Raw genomic sequence first — 12,355 nt, forward strand, 5'->3', positions numbered from 1 at the left:
TGGCTGACTGTCCAGCTTTCCCCATGCCCAGAAAAACAGCAAGAACAAACCTGGTGTGGTAACGACAGCAACACACACCTGACTAAAGGAGACAAAAAAATAGCGAGTGGAAGTAGGAAAGGGGGAGGAGGAAGATACAGCACAGGGAGCGAGGACACCACGGAGCCACACGGCGGCCACGGCCACGCCACTCGGGACCGGGGACACAAGCGGGGACAGAGTCCCATCGGCAGCGCCTGCGCTCACATGCCACGCCCTCGGTTCTCAGTTAACACTGGGGTGGCTCTCAATCACCCACGCTTGCTCCCCAGTCACGTGGCACAAAAGAACAGACCGCGGAGCCGTCGGGCCACGGCCAGCGAGCCACACTGGAGTGAGGAGCAGGCGGAAATCATAAAGACAGTCTCAGAACCAAAGCTGCCCTCGGGGCTGCACAGCCCATCAAGAGTTTGGTGCCTTTTCAGAGAGCACTTGAAAATCACTTCTTGCTTGCTTTAGAAAAAAGGAAGTTGATTATTATTTTCATAAAAAGGACACTCCTGTCTGGATCTCTCCACCTCGAGAGGCTTTACCTTGCCGATTGAAGTCCATGGACGGCTGCTTGCAGTCCTGAGCGCGGTGACCGGTGGCCCCACAGTTGTAACACGAGAGGTTCCCGCTCTTTTTGTGACTGGAACCATTGCTACTGCCCACCAAGCCCTGGGCCTGGTAGACGCCCGCCGCCCCCATGAAGTTCTGCACAGGCGGGACGGTGAAGGCGGACTGGCCGCCCAGCACGGGCTCTGGGCCCACGCCGCCGCCGTAGGGCGAGTGCACGACCGGGAAGGCGCCGCCGCCATACTGCTGGGCACCCACGTAGCCGCTGCCGCACACGGGGCTGAAGGGCAGGAACGGGAAGGGGAAGACTGAGGGCCCCGAGAACGGGTGCTGGAAGTAGCTGGCGTAGCTGACGGTCAGGCCGCTCGAGCCGCAGCTCCCGCTGCAGCCGCACGACGTGCACACCACACAGCCGGGCGGCGGGGCGGGCGCCGGCTGCGGGGGCGCCGGCTGCTGCTGATGGTGGTGGTGGTGGTGGTGGTTCTGGGCCGAGGCGGGGAGGTTCCCGGGGGAGCTGCCGCCGCCGCCGCTGCTGCTGTAGAAGCTGCTTTCGGGGACCGAGGAGAGCGCGGGGCTGGAGCTGGGGGCCGGGCAGCTGGGCACAGTGGCCATGTTTGCGAAGGATGGGGAAGGGTGGCTACTGGAGGCGGCAGTGTTGCTGTTCGCACAGAAGCTGCCCTGCAGGGGGCCCACGGGCACACTGCTCATCGCAGAGAAGGCAGCTTTGGTGTTGGCTGTGTACAGAGCAGTCCGGGGGTTTATTATTGCAGGGGGCACGCTTATTTGCACGTTGTTAGAACAGGAGGTTTGACCAGAGATGGCAGAATCCGCAGGGACAGACGAAGACACCAGGAGTTTGATGGGCGGCCGAGCCACGTGGAAGACGGTGCTGGGCGTCCCCGCGGCAGCAGTGCTGGCTTCCACCACCAGGGCCGGCTGCTGCGCCGGCTTCATCACCCTGTCCAGCGCGGACGCGTGGACGACTTTGGTGCGGGGACCAAAGGAGACAGTGGGCGACACGGAGCTGCTCTCGGCGAGTCCGGAGAGGACCTGCATGGGCTGATGGGGGGTGGACGAGGGGAGCGCGTCCATCATGGCATTGCCAAAGCTCTTGTCCACTTTGATGCTGCTTCTTGGTCCAGAGACTTTACTGCGCTCCTCGAGGGACAGCAGCGAGTGCACAGAGGACGAGAGGAGCTTCATGTCCGTGCCCCCCCTTTCCGCCTTGTGCACGGAGTTCAGCATCCGGATGGGTGCGATGTGCGAGGCCGCCGTCATCATCTGGGGGGGAAGTGAGTGGTGGCCCGACGGGGTGGAGCCCGCCTCGTTCTGCACGGGGAGGACCTGCGCCGTGGGCCGGGCGGAACTTGACGTGAAGTGGTTCAGCAGCATCACGGGCTTCTCCTTGTCAGGGCCCTCCAAGTGGATCTCCACACCTAGAGGTGGAAACAGCGTCAGCACAGCCTGCTTGGGCCGGGCGGGGGCCGTGCCTCGCGAACCACGCAGGAAGGAAGGGCATCCTTACGTCTGTCGTTCTCTTCCGCGCTGTCTGAGCTCTCTTCCCGGGCCTGCACGCCCATTGGGCTGGGCGAGGAGCTGGAGCACTCGGAGGAGCTGCCTTCCCGGGCCGTCTGGTGAGGGGGCTGCTCCACCTCCACCCGCAGCGCTGTGGAGAAGGCACAGGTGACAGTCCAAAGGTGGCACTGAGGTCCTCGAGCCACAGGACACGGCGCTGGCTGTGCCCGCCTCTCCCGCCCGCAGGCATGCCTGTCGCGCTTGTCTTTACATCAGCCCAAGGAGGCAGGTCCTACCCTGTCCCTACGCACACAGGGTTGAGGCTCCCATGCCCAGCAGGTGCACACGTGGCCGTGGCCTCGGCTCCCCAAGCACATGCCAGACCAGGCAAAGCACCAACCACCAGGTGCTCCCAGAGCAGCCCTCCAACAGAGACCTCTGTGTGCTGAGGCCCAGGGACACAAGACCTTTTCGGTCAAACAAGTATCAAAAAGATGCACTGGCAGTTTTTTCTTCCTGGTTCCTGTCACTCTTGATGTTTCTAGTGCATAAGGCAAACAGCAGAAGGGCTGTTACCGTGGTCCTCCACCGCCCCCTGAGGAGAGGAAGGCAGGGGGAAGGGGAGAAGGCTGGTGGTCTGGCATCAAGGACTGCAGGGTGGACCTGCAGGGCAGCAGCCTAGGGCCACCTCTCTGCACCCATGTGAAGGGGAGAGACTGGCATCTATTTTCACACTTCCTGTTCTTTCCCTCTCACCAGAGCAGTTTCTGGGTCTAAACCTTTTGCCCAAACAACTTCAGGCGAGTCACCCGTCTCCAGCTGTGAACCTAAGGTCCCTTCTATTTGTCTACTGCAGAAACTACAAGAGCTAAAATGATGAAAAGTAACTCTCTAAGTACTAAGAGATGGAAATGGAAAAGCGGTGTGACCTAAGGTCTGATCCTCCCCAGAAGGGCCCTGGGTTGGGGCGCACCCAGCCACCCACCTGCAGCATGGCTGCCTCGCACCGTCTGTACGGGCCCCACGTGGCTGGTGGGGGGCACGCGGGCCACCCCGCTGCTGCTGACCGGGGCAGGGGCCGAGGGGTTCAGGCACCGTTTCTCTGACTTCTCCCTGTGCGACAGGAAAGCACACCAACAGCCGAGTGTTAGTTCTGCTGAACAAACTTTCAGTGCTTCACGTGAGAGGTCGTGAAGTCGCTCAGTCGTGTCCGACTCTGCGAGCCCATGGACTGTAGCCTACAAGGCTTCTCCGTCCATGGGGTTTTCTAGGCAAGAATACTGGAGCGGGTTGCCATTTCCTTCTCCAATGCTTCACAGACGCTACTTAAGTACACATATTCCGCACAAGGGTGACTTCCATCAAAATAATCCCCAGGGTAGAAGATAACTGACTTGTCAGATTCACTCTAAAGGGTTGTTGCTAGCAAACCAAAGCCACATTTGTAGAGTTTTAAGAGTATTAATTAAGGTTTGATAAGCCGCCAGCAGTAACAAGTCCTAGTATCTGTTACTCATGTTAGAAACTAAAATGAACACATTTCATGAACAATCTCACACTCACTTCTCCAGCTCCAGTTGAGTCTTCAGTTTTTTCTTTGCTCCCATGGTGAGGGATTCAAATTTATTTAGATCTTCTTCCGTAAGGCTCAGAAACTTCCACAGAAGAAACAAATTACAAAGTTACTGAGAATTAACTAGGATTCTGAAAACAAAGAACTTGCAGTTTAACTTAATAAACATATTCGACCCCTCAGATACGTAAACCCATAAACTTAAGCAGATAATAAAAGACAGGAAGACATTACAACATTTACTTGCTAAGTGACTTGGTGTCCAGAGTCCAAAACACAAGACACCCATTTTGCATCTGAGGGTCACAGGCTGTGTGTCCCGAGCCTTCGGCACAGGTGTCTGAACCACAGCCGGGAAGGCACGTGCTGTGCGGGCAGGTGACAAGGACAGTGTCCTGCAGTCTCAGCTGCTACTGGGATGCAGTTCACGGAAGTGTCTCCTGCTCCAGGGACCCGACTCCCACAGACAGGAGCATCGTCCTCTTTAGCAGCTCTTGTTTCTTAGAATCATGGGACACCAGCAACTCTGTTGAGTAGCAAGTGATCCAGAAAAGCAGATGCCATCCAAACTGAGTGGAAACCTAACCCACTGCCCTTACACTAAGAAAAATATCCTACTTGGTTCTTGTGACGGTCCATAATATGATCTGTGATTTTAGCCTTTTCAACTACATACGTAACACTACAACTTTTTAAACTGATCATGAACAAGGATAGTAAAGTCTGTTGTTTTTAAGACTTATGAATCCTAAACTGAGAGTACTGAAAAGACACTTAAAATGTGTTTTTTATTAGCAGTAAAAGCTTGATTTCTAGTTCTTCAATTGCAGATTTTTGGACGCAAGAAATGTTTACAGAGATCAAAGCTACCACAGCACTTTATCCAGCAGGGGGCGCTCAGAGTTCAAACATTCCCTATAGGTCTAATTTATCTGAGACATTGAAACTTGAAATTTCAGAATTTAACAATGGGAAAAAAAATGCTTCTTGTCAAAATTCTATTATAAAAATACTTTCTATGTAGGACTGCTTGAAAAATACAAAATTCATCTATTCCTTTAGCTATATGCCCTTAAGGAAGCCAGGTCATCAGCCAGCGTTTACCTGGGTCAAAGTATGTGGGATCCTTTAAAAAGGCCTTCACTGAGGGGCATCTAAGAAAGGGGATGTGAGCACCAGAATCCACTACTTCTACCCACTGCAGGGTGGCTGGAGGCACAACACCCTTCACATCACACACAGCAAGTATCTACTTGGGAAGACCCCAAACTACCTTTAAAAAGCTGTTTGTTCACAAGCAATTTACGTTCCAGTTTTTGTTTCCAACTGCAGGCAGCTTCAAATTCAAATCCACGGCCCCTTCCAGTGAGCTCCCGGGAGCTGGGGGGCATGCATCTGGCAGTGTTAAGGACCAAGTGGCATGACCTCCACGACACATACACTGCCGAAACCCAGCTTGGTTCCTCTGGGAACAAGGTCCGAAGAAAGAAAGATCACCCGAGACAACAAGCGCGTTCCACCTGCCTGCCAGTAACCAACATACCTTCTCCATCGTGAGCTGTTTAAAGACAGGGTAATACTTGTGCAAACGCAGTTTCCGAAGCCAGTCTAAAATCCCGTTTTGCTCCTGGGTCTGAGGGGCCTGCAGGCTGGACGGCATCAGGATGGTGGGCGAGCTGTCCATCGGGGTCCGGTAGGCCAGAGCCGAGCCTGCGCCCCCTGAGTGCGAGCAGTGGGGCAAGGCGGCCGCGCTGGCCGAGTGCTGCACGTGGTGCTGGGCGCTGCCCTGAGAGGACGGGATGCCGGCCACTCCACACACAGGCCTGCGAGGACAGCAGACAGGTGGTTTTCAAACATTCACGGCCTCCACTCAAGACCAGGCTCCTCAGTCTGGCCTGAACCTGTGGCCGAGTCCACCACCAGCCTTCAAGCTGCTGCCTCTGCCGCTACACCACTGCCCCGGGTGGACCATGTGTGGACATGGACGTGTGCGTGCACCTGTCTAGACACGGTGCCTGAGCATGTGTACGCACACGTGTGTGTCACCGCCAGGCTTCTGGTTGAGCTGCCTAGTTTCTGTCTGTTGTTTCTATCATAGGATGATACTGACAATCATACTAAAATCGACTCCAAACATTTTTTTTTAAAGTAAATTCCAGAAAGCTGGAAGGAGCAAAAGCATCTCTCTCTGTCCCAGCCCCTTCCACACTAAACTGCAGACCCACAGATTTATCATGTGCTCACATACTCCAGGTGAGGGGGTGAACAAGAAAGGCGGGACATCAAAGACCTCCTTGCCTGACTAGCATCCGTAGGACGGAGATAGAGAGAGAGATAGAGAGAGAGAGAGAGAGTGTGTGTGTGTGTGTCTGTCTGTCTGTCTGTCTCCAGGTGAGGGGGTGAACAAGAAAGGCGGGATATCAAAGACCTCCTTGCCTGACTAGACGGAGTGTGTGTGTGTGTGTGTGTGTGTGTGTGTGTCTAGACGGAGTGTGTGTGTGTGTCTAGACGGAGTGTGTGTGTGTGTGTGTGACTAGACGGAGTGTGTGTGTGTGTGTGTGTGTACACACACCCACCACATGTGAGGTCAGCCCATTTTAGTGAAGGCTGTCAGTCCACACAGGTGACAGTCCACTTGTCACCTGGGCACCACCACAACCACTGTCGGGCCCCAGCTGGCAGAGAACCCCTAGAGCAGCAACTCTGGCCCTTCATGGGCTTAATCACTCCCTGAGAGCTTGTAAAAATGAAGATTCTCAGAAATTCTAGTTTCCTAGAATGTACAGGGCCCAGAAACTGGCATTTGCAATAAGGGTCTTTGGGAATTCTAACTCCAGTGGCTCAGAGAACCCCTTTTTTCCTATTTTTTGAGAAATCAAAAAGTGGATTATCTCTATCCAATTCTTATCCAATATTACTAGTTAAGACTAAGATCAAGAATGCCTCAACTCCAGAAACAACTACTGACACACAGTGAGAAGCAAGCTCTATAGCAAGCCTGACGGAAATGTGCTGGCTGCATGGTAGAAGTCTCACCTTCCAGACACGCCCATCATGGTGCCGACTTTAGAAAGGGAAGGGTTGCCAGGACCTACAAGTTAAAATGAAAATAATTCATTCACAGACCATAAAAATATTTCTACTTTTACTGAATTACATTTTACAAACTCACTTGGACTTTGAAGCTGTTGGGTGGGAGAAGAAGTGCTGAAAAATTTCTTAACATGGTCATTTTTTAACACATGAGAAGGTAATGAAGCCAAATACCTAAAAAAGAAACAGAGTCATCTTATCAGCATAAGAATGTATTATTACCAAAAAGTAACTGGGAGAGAGATTTTAATTTTCAATTAAGAGACATTTATATCAGAGAAAAAGTAAACAGAAGTGTCTTAACCTCTAATCTTCCTGTTTTATTCAGTTTAGTTCTTGGCAGGATTCGTGCGTTTCCCGGAGCCCCTTCCCTCATTTACACTGTACTACACTGTATGAACAGAGCCTCTCAGGGCCCACAACATGGGGCCTGTGGTCTCCGCTGCCGGGGGGCACTCCGATGGCGGGCCCAGTCCCCGGGCCCGGGCAGCAGGGCTCCCTCCACAAGCGTGTACAGGACAGCGTGCAGGACACCCTCAGTGTCCAGAGACACTGGGCCCAGGAGACGTTTTATTAGGTCTTCCTTTCATCCTTTCTACTACAGGACAGAAAAAATAACCAGATTTTATTTCGTAAGACTGTCAAAATTATAGCACATGGTGGCATATACTTTGGAATTCCTTCACTTGTATATCCTCAAAAGCATGCCCGGGTTGTTAAGATCCTTCAAATTCTCTGTAACTGAAAAGGAGACTGGAACCATCCAGACCATGTGTCACCTGAGCAGTCCCTCCGTGACCAGGTGGCCCAGCCCCACCCACACCACAGAGGGCTGTCGGTCCACCAGTCACACGGTGCTGCTGCAGGGGGCTGCTCTCCATGGCCTTGGAGGGGCGGACGGGAGAGGAGCATTACCTCAGGTCCGCTTCCAGATCCATGTGGTTTCGCTCTACATAAAAGGAATCTGGGCCAGCTAAGCAAGGAATGAATTTCTCCAAATTTTCTTCAGGATACAGCTGAGACAACTGAAAAGAGACAAAAAGGCCCAAGAAGTATTGCACGATCCACTTTACAGAACCAGGACTCAGTGTGAGAGACACCTGGGCAGGTCAAGGAGGTGGCGTCTGCTGGTGTGAGTCTGGGCTTCTGCATCCACTGGGACGTAGGAAGCCACAACCCACCACAACACAGGGAGCTGGGCGGCAAAGCCACCACATCGACCCAACTCCGAGAGGGACCTGCCCTCCAAGGAGACAGTGCACATGAGCCATCCAGTCGCAGCAGAACACGAGAAGGGGCGGCTGCCATACGAGCAGGCGGAGGAAATGGGCAGGGATAAACACGCCCCACAGGCTGAATGCGGGTCAGGCAGCAGCCGGCCAGGAGCCCAGGCACAGGGCAGGGAGACTGTGCCCTCACTTCTGAGCTCTCTTCTGTGGGCGGCAGGCCGCAGGGAGCCTCTGCAGGTGGCACAGGGTGCAACAGCTATCCTGGGGGCCAGGCGGGAAACCCCACACTCCCCCCTGGAGCCTGCTTCCCCATCCAAAGCAGAAAGCCCACAGGCCACTGGGGGAGGGATGAGATGGCGCCTGCTCCCAGAGCTCAAGCACAACCCCCAAGTTTCTGGGGATGAGGCAGAACACATTCCTGCCTCTGGGAGAAGAGGAAGAAGAGGAAGTCCTCCTTACACTGGTCATTTCTCAGGGAAGGTAAAAAGAAAACCCCTCCAGCCCCAGGGAAGGGCAGGAAGCCCTCCTGAGAGGAAGGGCCTGCAGGAGCACAGAGTGGACCAGGCCCGCTGCTGGGGAGGGAAGGGCAATGACGCTGAGAAACGGCCCCAACCCTGTGCCTGGAGCCCGGGCTGCACCAGGACGGGCAGCCCCCATGCCCACCACAAACCTATCACCAGCAACAAGTAGCAGCACCCTCCCTGGGAGTGGAATCAGCAGGGCAGGCAGACCCCCCCTGTCCCACAGGTGAGGCAAGACCACGCCACACTCCTCTCAAGGCTCCAGGGACCAGCAGGTCTCGCTGGGGGAGCCCAAACCCAGTTCTGCTCCTGACAAGACTAACCTGAAGCCGCCCTAATGGTTTGATGGATTCCATTTCCCGGCTAGTTCTAGACATGATGTCTAACATTCAGTCAAAAATTATAAGATAAAAAAGAGGTGGGAATCGATTGTCAAGATACTCATCAGAACCAGACTCAGAAATAACCCAGATATCAGAGCTATTAGATTACTTGAAAATGAACAAAAAACCCCTAAAATTATGGTACCTGAGATGAAGAATTCAGCTCCTCAGCAACCTGGACAGAGCTGAGGAGAAACATCCCTCAACCTGAAGACAGGGCCAAGTGCACGTAACTCAAGGCCCAGGAGGAGAGAGTGGAGAAGAAATACTGAAGGAGGCAATGGACACGACAGTGAGGCAGAGGCCCAGAAGGGCAGAGGACCCGAAGCCAGGCGAGTGTCAGCTGCTGCAGATAGCCAGACAAGAGCAGCAGGGTCTGCCAGCATGAGCGGAGTCCAGAGAAGCGCCTTACCACAGAACGAGTGGGGAGGCCCAGAGGAGAGGAAACTCAGCGGTCTACATGCTGAAGAGGGACGGGAGAGCCCGGGGCAGGACCCACAGCCCTAGAAAGAAGGCCTGTGGCGCCCTTCAGGGCAGGGCAGGCCAAAACGAGAGATGTGATCGAGCAACTTCTGTCCAAGCTTTTCAGTTCGATTTTCTCCCATGGGATGTTTTCCCTCATCTTATAATCAAACTGCCAGCTGCACTTTGGAGACACCGCAGCCGTGCTGGCTCCACTCGACGAAGGTGACCACCTCAGATGCGCGACTGAGGCTGACGGTGGTTCACCGCCTGGCACAGGCCAGGCCGGGCAACTTTAAACATGCAGGCGTGTGTGGACGCACATGTGTGTATGTGCGTAAAGAGGTATTTACCAGTGCAGCTTGTTGTTGAGACGGTTTTCGTTGAATCAATTTGAAAACAAGCAGGATGTACAACATCTGCCTTTCAATTTTTTTAAATATTTGAAAAAATAAAAACAAACAGGAAGATTCAATATGTAAACACATGAAGGTGGAAGCAGGTGAAGTCTCTGCCCACTGCCGCCCTTGTGAGCCTCTCCCTCAGCCGCGGCTGGAAAGCAACAAACCTCCACCAGCCAAACAGCCCTCGGCACCCGCGGACTCACATCTTTCTGCTCCAGCTAGTTCTCAGCAATGGGAAGGAGTGTGGACCACATGCCCCGCCAGAGCGGGAATGCCCACCCTGCACTCACTGCCCTGGCTCAAGGTAGCATCCATGGACGTCAGGCTGCCTTTTGACCATGATGAATGGGACCCTGTAATTTTTATAAGAACCCTTAAATCACCTTACCTTTGAAATAAATTCAGTCACTTCAGAGGAAGATTTGGTTACTGATGTGATTGAAGAATCAGACCACAAGACCTTAAAAACAAACAAACAAACCTTAAAAACAGACACCACATACTCAATTCACAGCACAACCTTTCAGGGAGTCAGAGCCAGGACATGGCAGCAGTGGGACGAGACTTTTATATATATAAAAACCTCGTGCATTTATATACCCCTTTGCATGTTATAGAAAAGATGTTCACGTAACTCCAGTCCATTAAAGCTTAACTTCCTGTTTTGTGCAATTATTCAAACATCACTAAGTCACTCATGCATGGAGTCTAAGGTTGCCCCTTAAAGCGTCATAAAGTCCCTGATGACCCTGACTGCTTGTGTGCACAGCCCCCCATGCGGGAACCCCCTGCTCAGGTCAGTCTACATGGAGTCAAGACACGATGTGAGGTGAGCCTGTCCAACGGTGAGTGCTCCCGTTTAGGGCTGTGGCCATGCTGGCGGCCCTCAGGAGTCTGACACAAGCCAGGGCAGTCAGGACCAGGAGAGCAGGAACAGCTCCCACTGCAGGGGGCGGGGGAAGAACTCAGCAGAAAACACCAGAAAGGCCTTTCCGGAAGCTCTACAAAGCCTGGTGTGTGTGCTTTTACTCCATGTACCTGTGACAGTGGGCAGTTATAGTTCACAACCACAATGTCCATCCTCCCAAATGGACTGTGAGCTCCTGAGGGCAGGGGGCTGGCTTCCCAGCACTGTCTGCGGTATTTTCCACCTATGTCAGCACACATGCCTGTCAGAGGCTCTCCTGCACTGAGAAAGGCGTGAGCTGAACTCAGAAGGAGCGAGACAGGACAGAGGGAAGAAGGTGGGACCGGAGGGAAGCAGGGCCCAGAACAAGAAAGGTTAAACCGTGAAACCATGACATTCACCCTAAAGTCCAGAAGCACTGGAGGATTTCAAGTCAGGAAATAAAATGACTGAGAGTCTTCTGTCACCCAAAGGGAAGTGTTACATGCACACTGATGTAGAGAAACCAGGGCTTGGAGATAATCAAGCAACTCTCAAGCGCCCACTACCCGCCGGCCTCCTGCTTGTTTGCTGACAGTCTCCCAGGCTTGAACTCAGGGCTGACACCTCTCCTCCCTGCTGAAATTCACACGAGTCCCTTTCTACTCTGGAGCTGTCATAGCACAGAACAATTATTAAGGTGTGTTTTTCAAGCCCCAACAAAATACAGATCAATCAAGACAAGGAACTTTTCTCCTTTATCTCTGAATTATCGACGCCTCCTAGAATTCATCACAGCAAGTGCTAGCATTTTTTAATGAATGTGCTATGCACCATCCAAAATCTACCTACACTAAAATGAAAATACCAACACCATTTTTTTCTGTTTGAAATAATTAAATCTTTTAACAACACTAAAAACAAGATTGGGGGTAGTGAGCTGCTACCCACGTAAAACACCAGTAACAGCCACGATTAAAGGTGAGAACTTTCTAGCTTTAGATGTATGACCCAAAGCACTGTTGACACTGTGGTTTTCAAAGTAAAATATGCTGCATGTCACGTGGCACAAACACACCCTAACTCAACTTAAAGCACCAAGTCCAACATCCAAATGGTGAGCATAGCACAAACATACCATTTTACATTGAAACAGACAATCTGCTTCCCTGACAATTTTACATTTAAAGAGGCACAACTATTCTAGGTTGCCTGCTCCTGATATGTTCTTCTTTGACTTCCAAAAGGAGTTGATGTTTCCACACAGGGCAGATAGAAAGCAAGGACTGGAAACCAGCTGACTTCAGCAACACACCTCTGCAGGAATCGCAGGCTGACCTGACCCAGCCCTGAGCCAGAGAGAGGCCGGCCAGCCCCCAGAGGGGTGTGGACCAGGAGAGCAGCCTGGCATCTTGCCACAAGCTAGAGACACGTGATCCAGCAAGTCCAGGATAGCATCAGTCATAAGCTAACCCACAGTTCCTGCACCAGCAAGAAAAAACACTGCCAATCAAATGCTGGAACAGTCGTTTCCTATCACCTGTACTCAAAGAGCCACTGAGACCTACAGAGATGGATTTCAAAGCTATCTGAAACATACACAAAAAAGCATGGTATGCACAGAATAGGTAAGTATTTCTTCACGCTCAGAGTCTGACTCCTCTGACTCACTGTCTTGCTCTCAGCACCCAC

The 12,355-nt window shown here is 52.6% G+C and overlaps 1 protein-coding gene across 1 annotated transcript in view; it reads right to left on the reverse strand.

Moving 5' to 3' along the window:
• Positions 1 to 12,355, reverse strand: part of ZCCHC14 (zinc finger CCHC-type containing 14) — a 50,036-nt gene that overhangs the window by 6,507 nt on the left and 31,174 nt on the right. The window contains exons 4-12 of the mRNA XM_043898245.1: positions 10,166 to 10,237; positions 7,694 to 7,803; positions 6,858 to 6,952; positions 6,722 to 6,776; positions 5,229 to 5,508; positions 3,676 to 3,767; positions 3,098 to 3,225; positions 2,123 to 2,263; positions 573 to 2,033 (exon numbers count right to left, since the gene is read on the reverse strand). Coding sequence (XP_043754180.1) covers positions 573 to 2,033; positions 2,123 to 2,263; positions 3,098 to 3,225; positions 3,676 to 3,767; positions 5,229 to 5,508; positions 6,722 to 6,776; positions 6,858 to 6,952; positions 7,694 to 7,803; positions 10,166 to 10,237 — 2,434 coding nt within the window. The remainder of the gene's footprint in view (positions 1 to 572; positions 2,034 to 2,122; positions 2,264 to 3,097; positions 3,226 to 3,675; positions 3,768 to 5,228; positions 5,509 to 6,721; positions 6,777 to 6,857; positions 6,953 to 7,693; positions 7,804 to 10,165; positions 10,238 to 12,355) is intronic.

Source organism: Cervus elaphus, chromosome 4 (assembly GCF_910594005.1).
Source record: "Cervus elaphus chromosome 4, mCerEla1.1, whole genome shotgun sequence".
Lineage (NCBI taxonomy): Eukaryota > Metazoa > Chordata > Mammalia > Artiodactyla > Cervidae > Cervus > Cervus elaphus.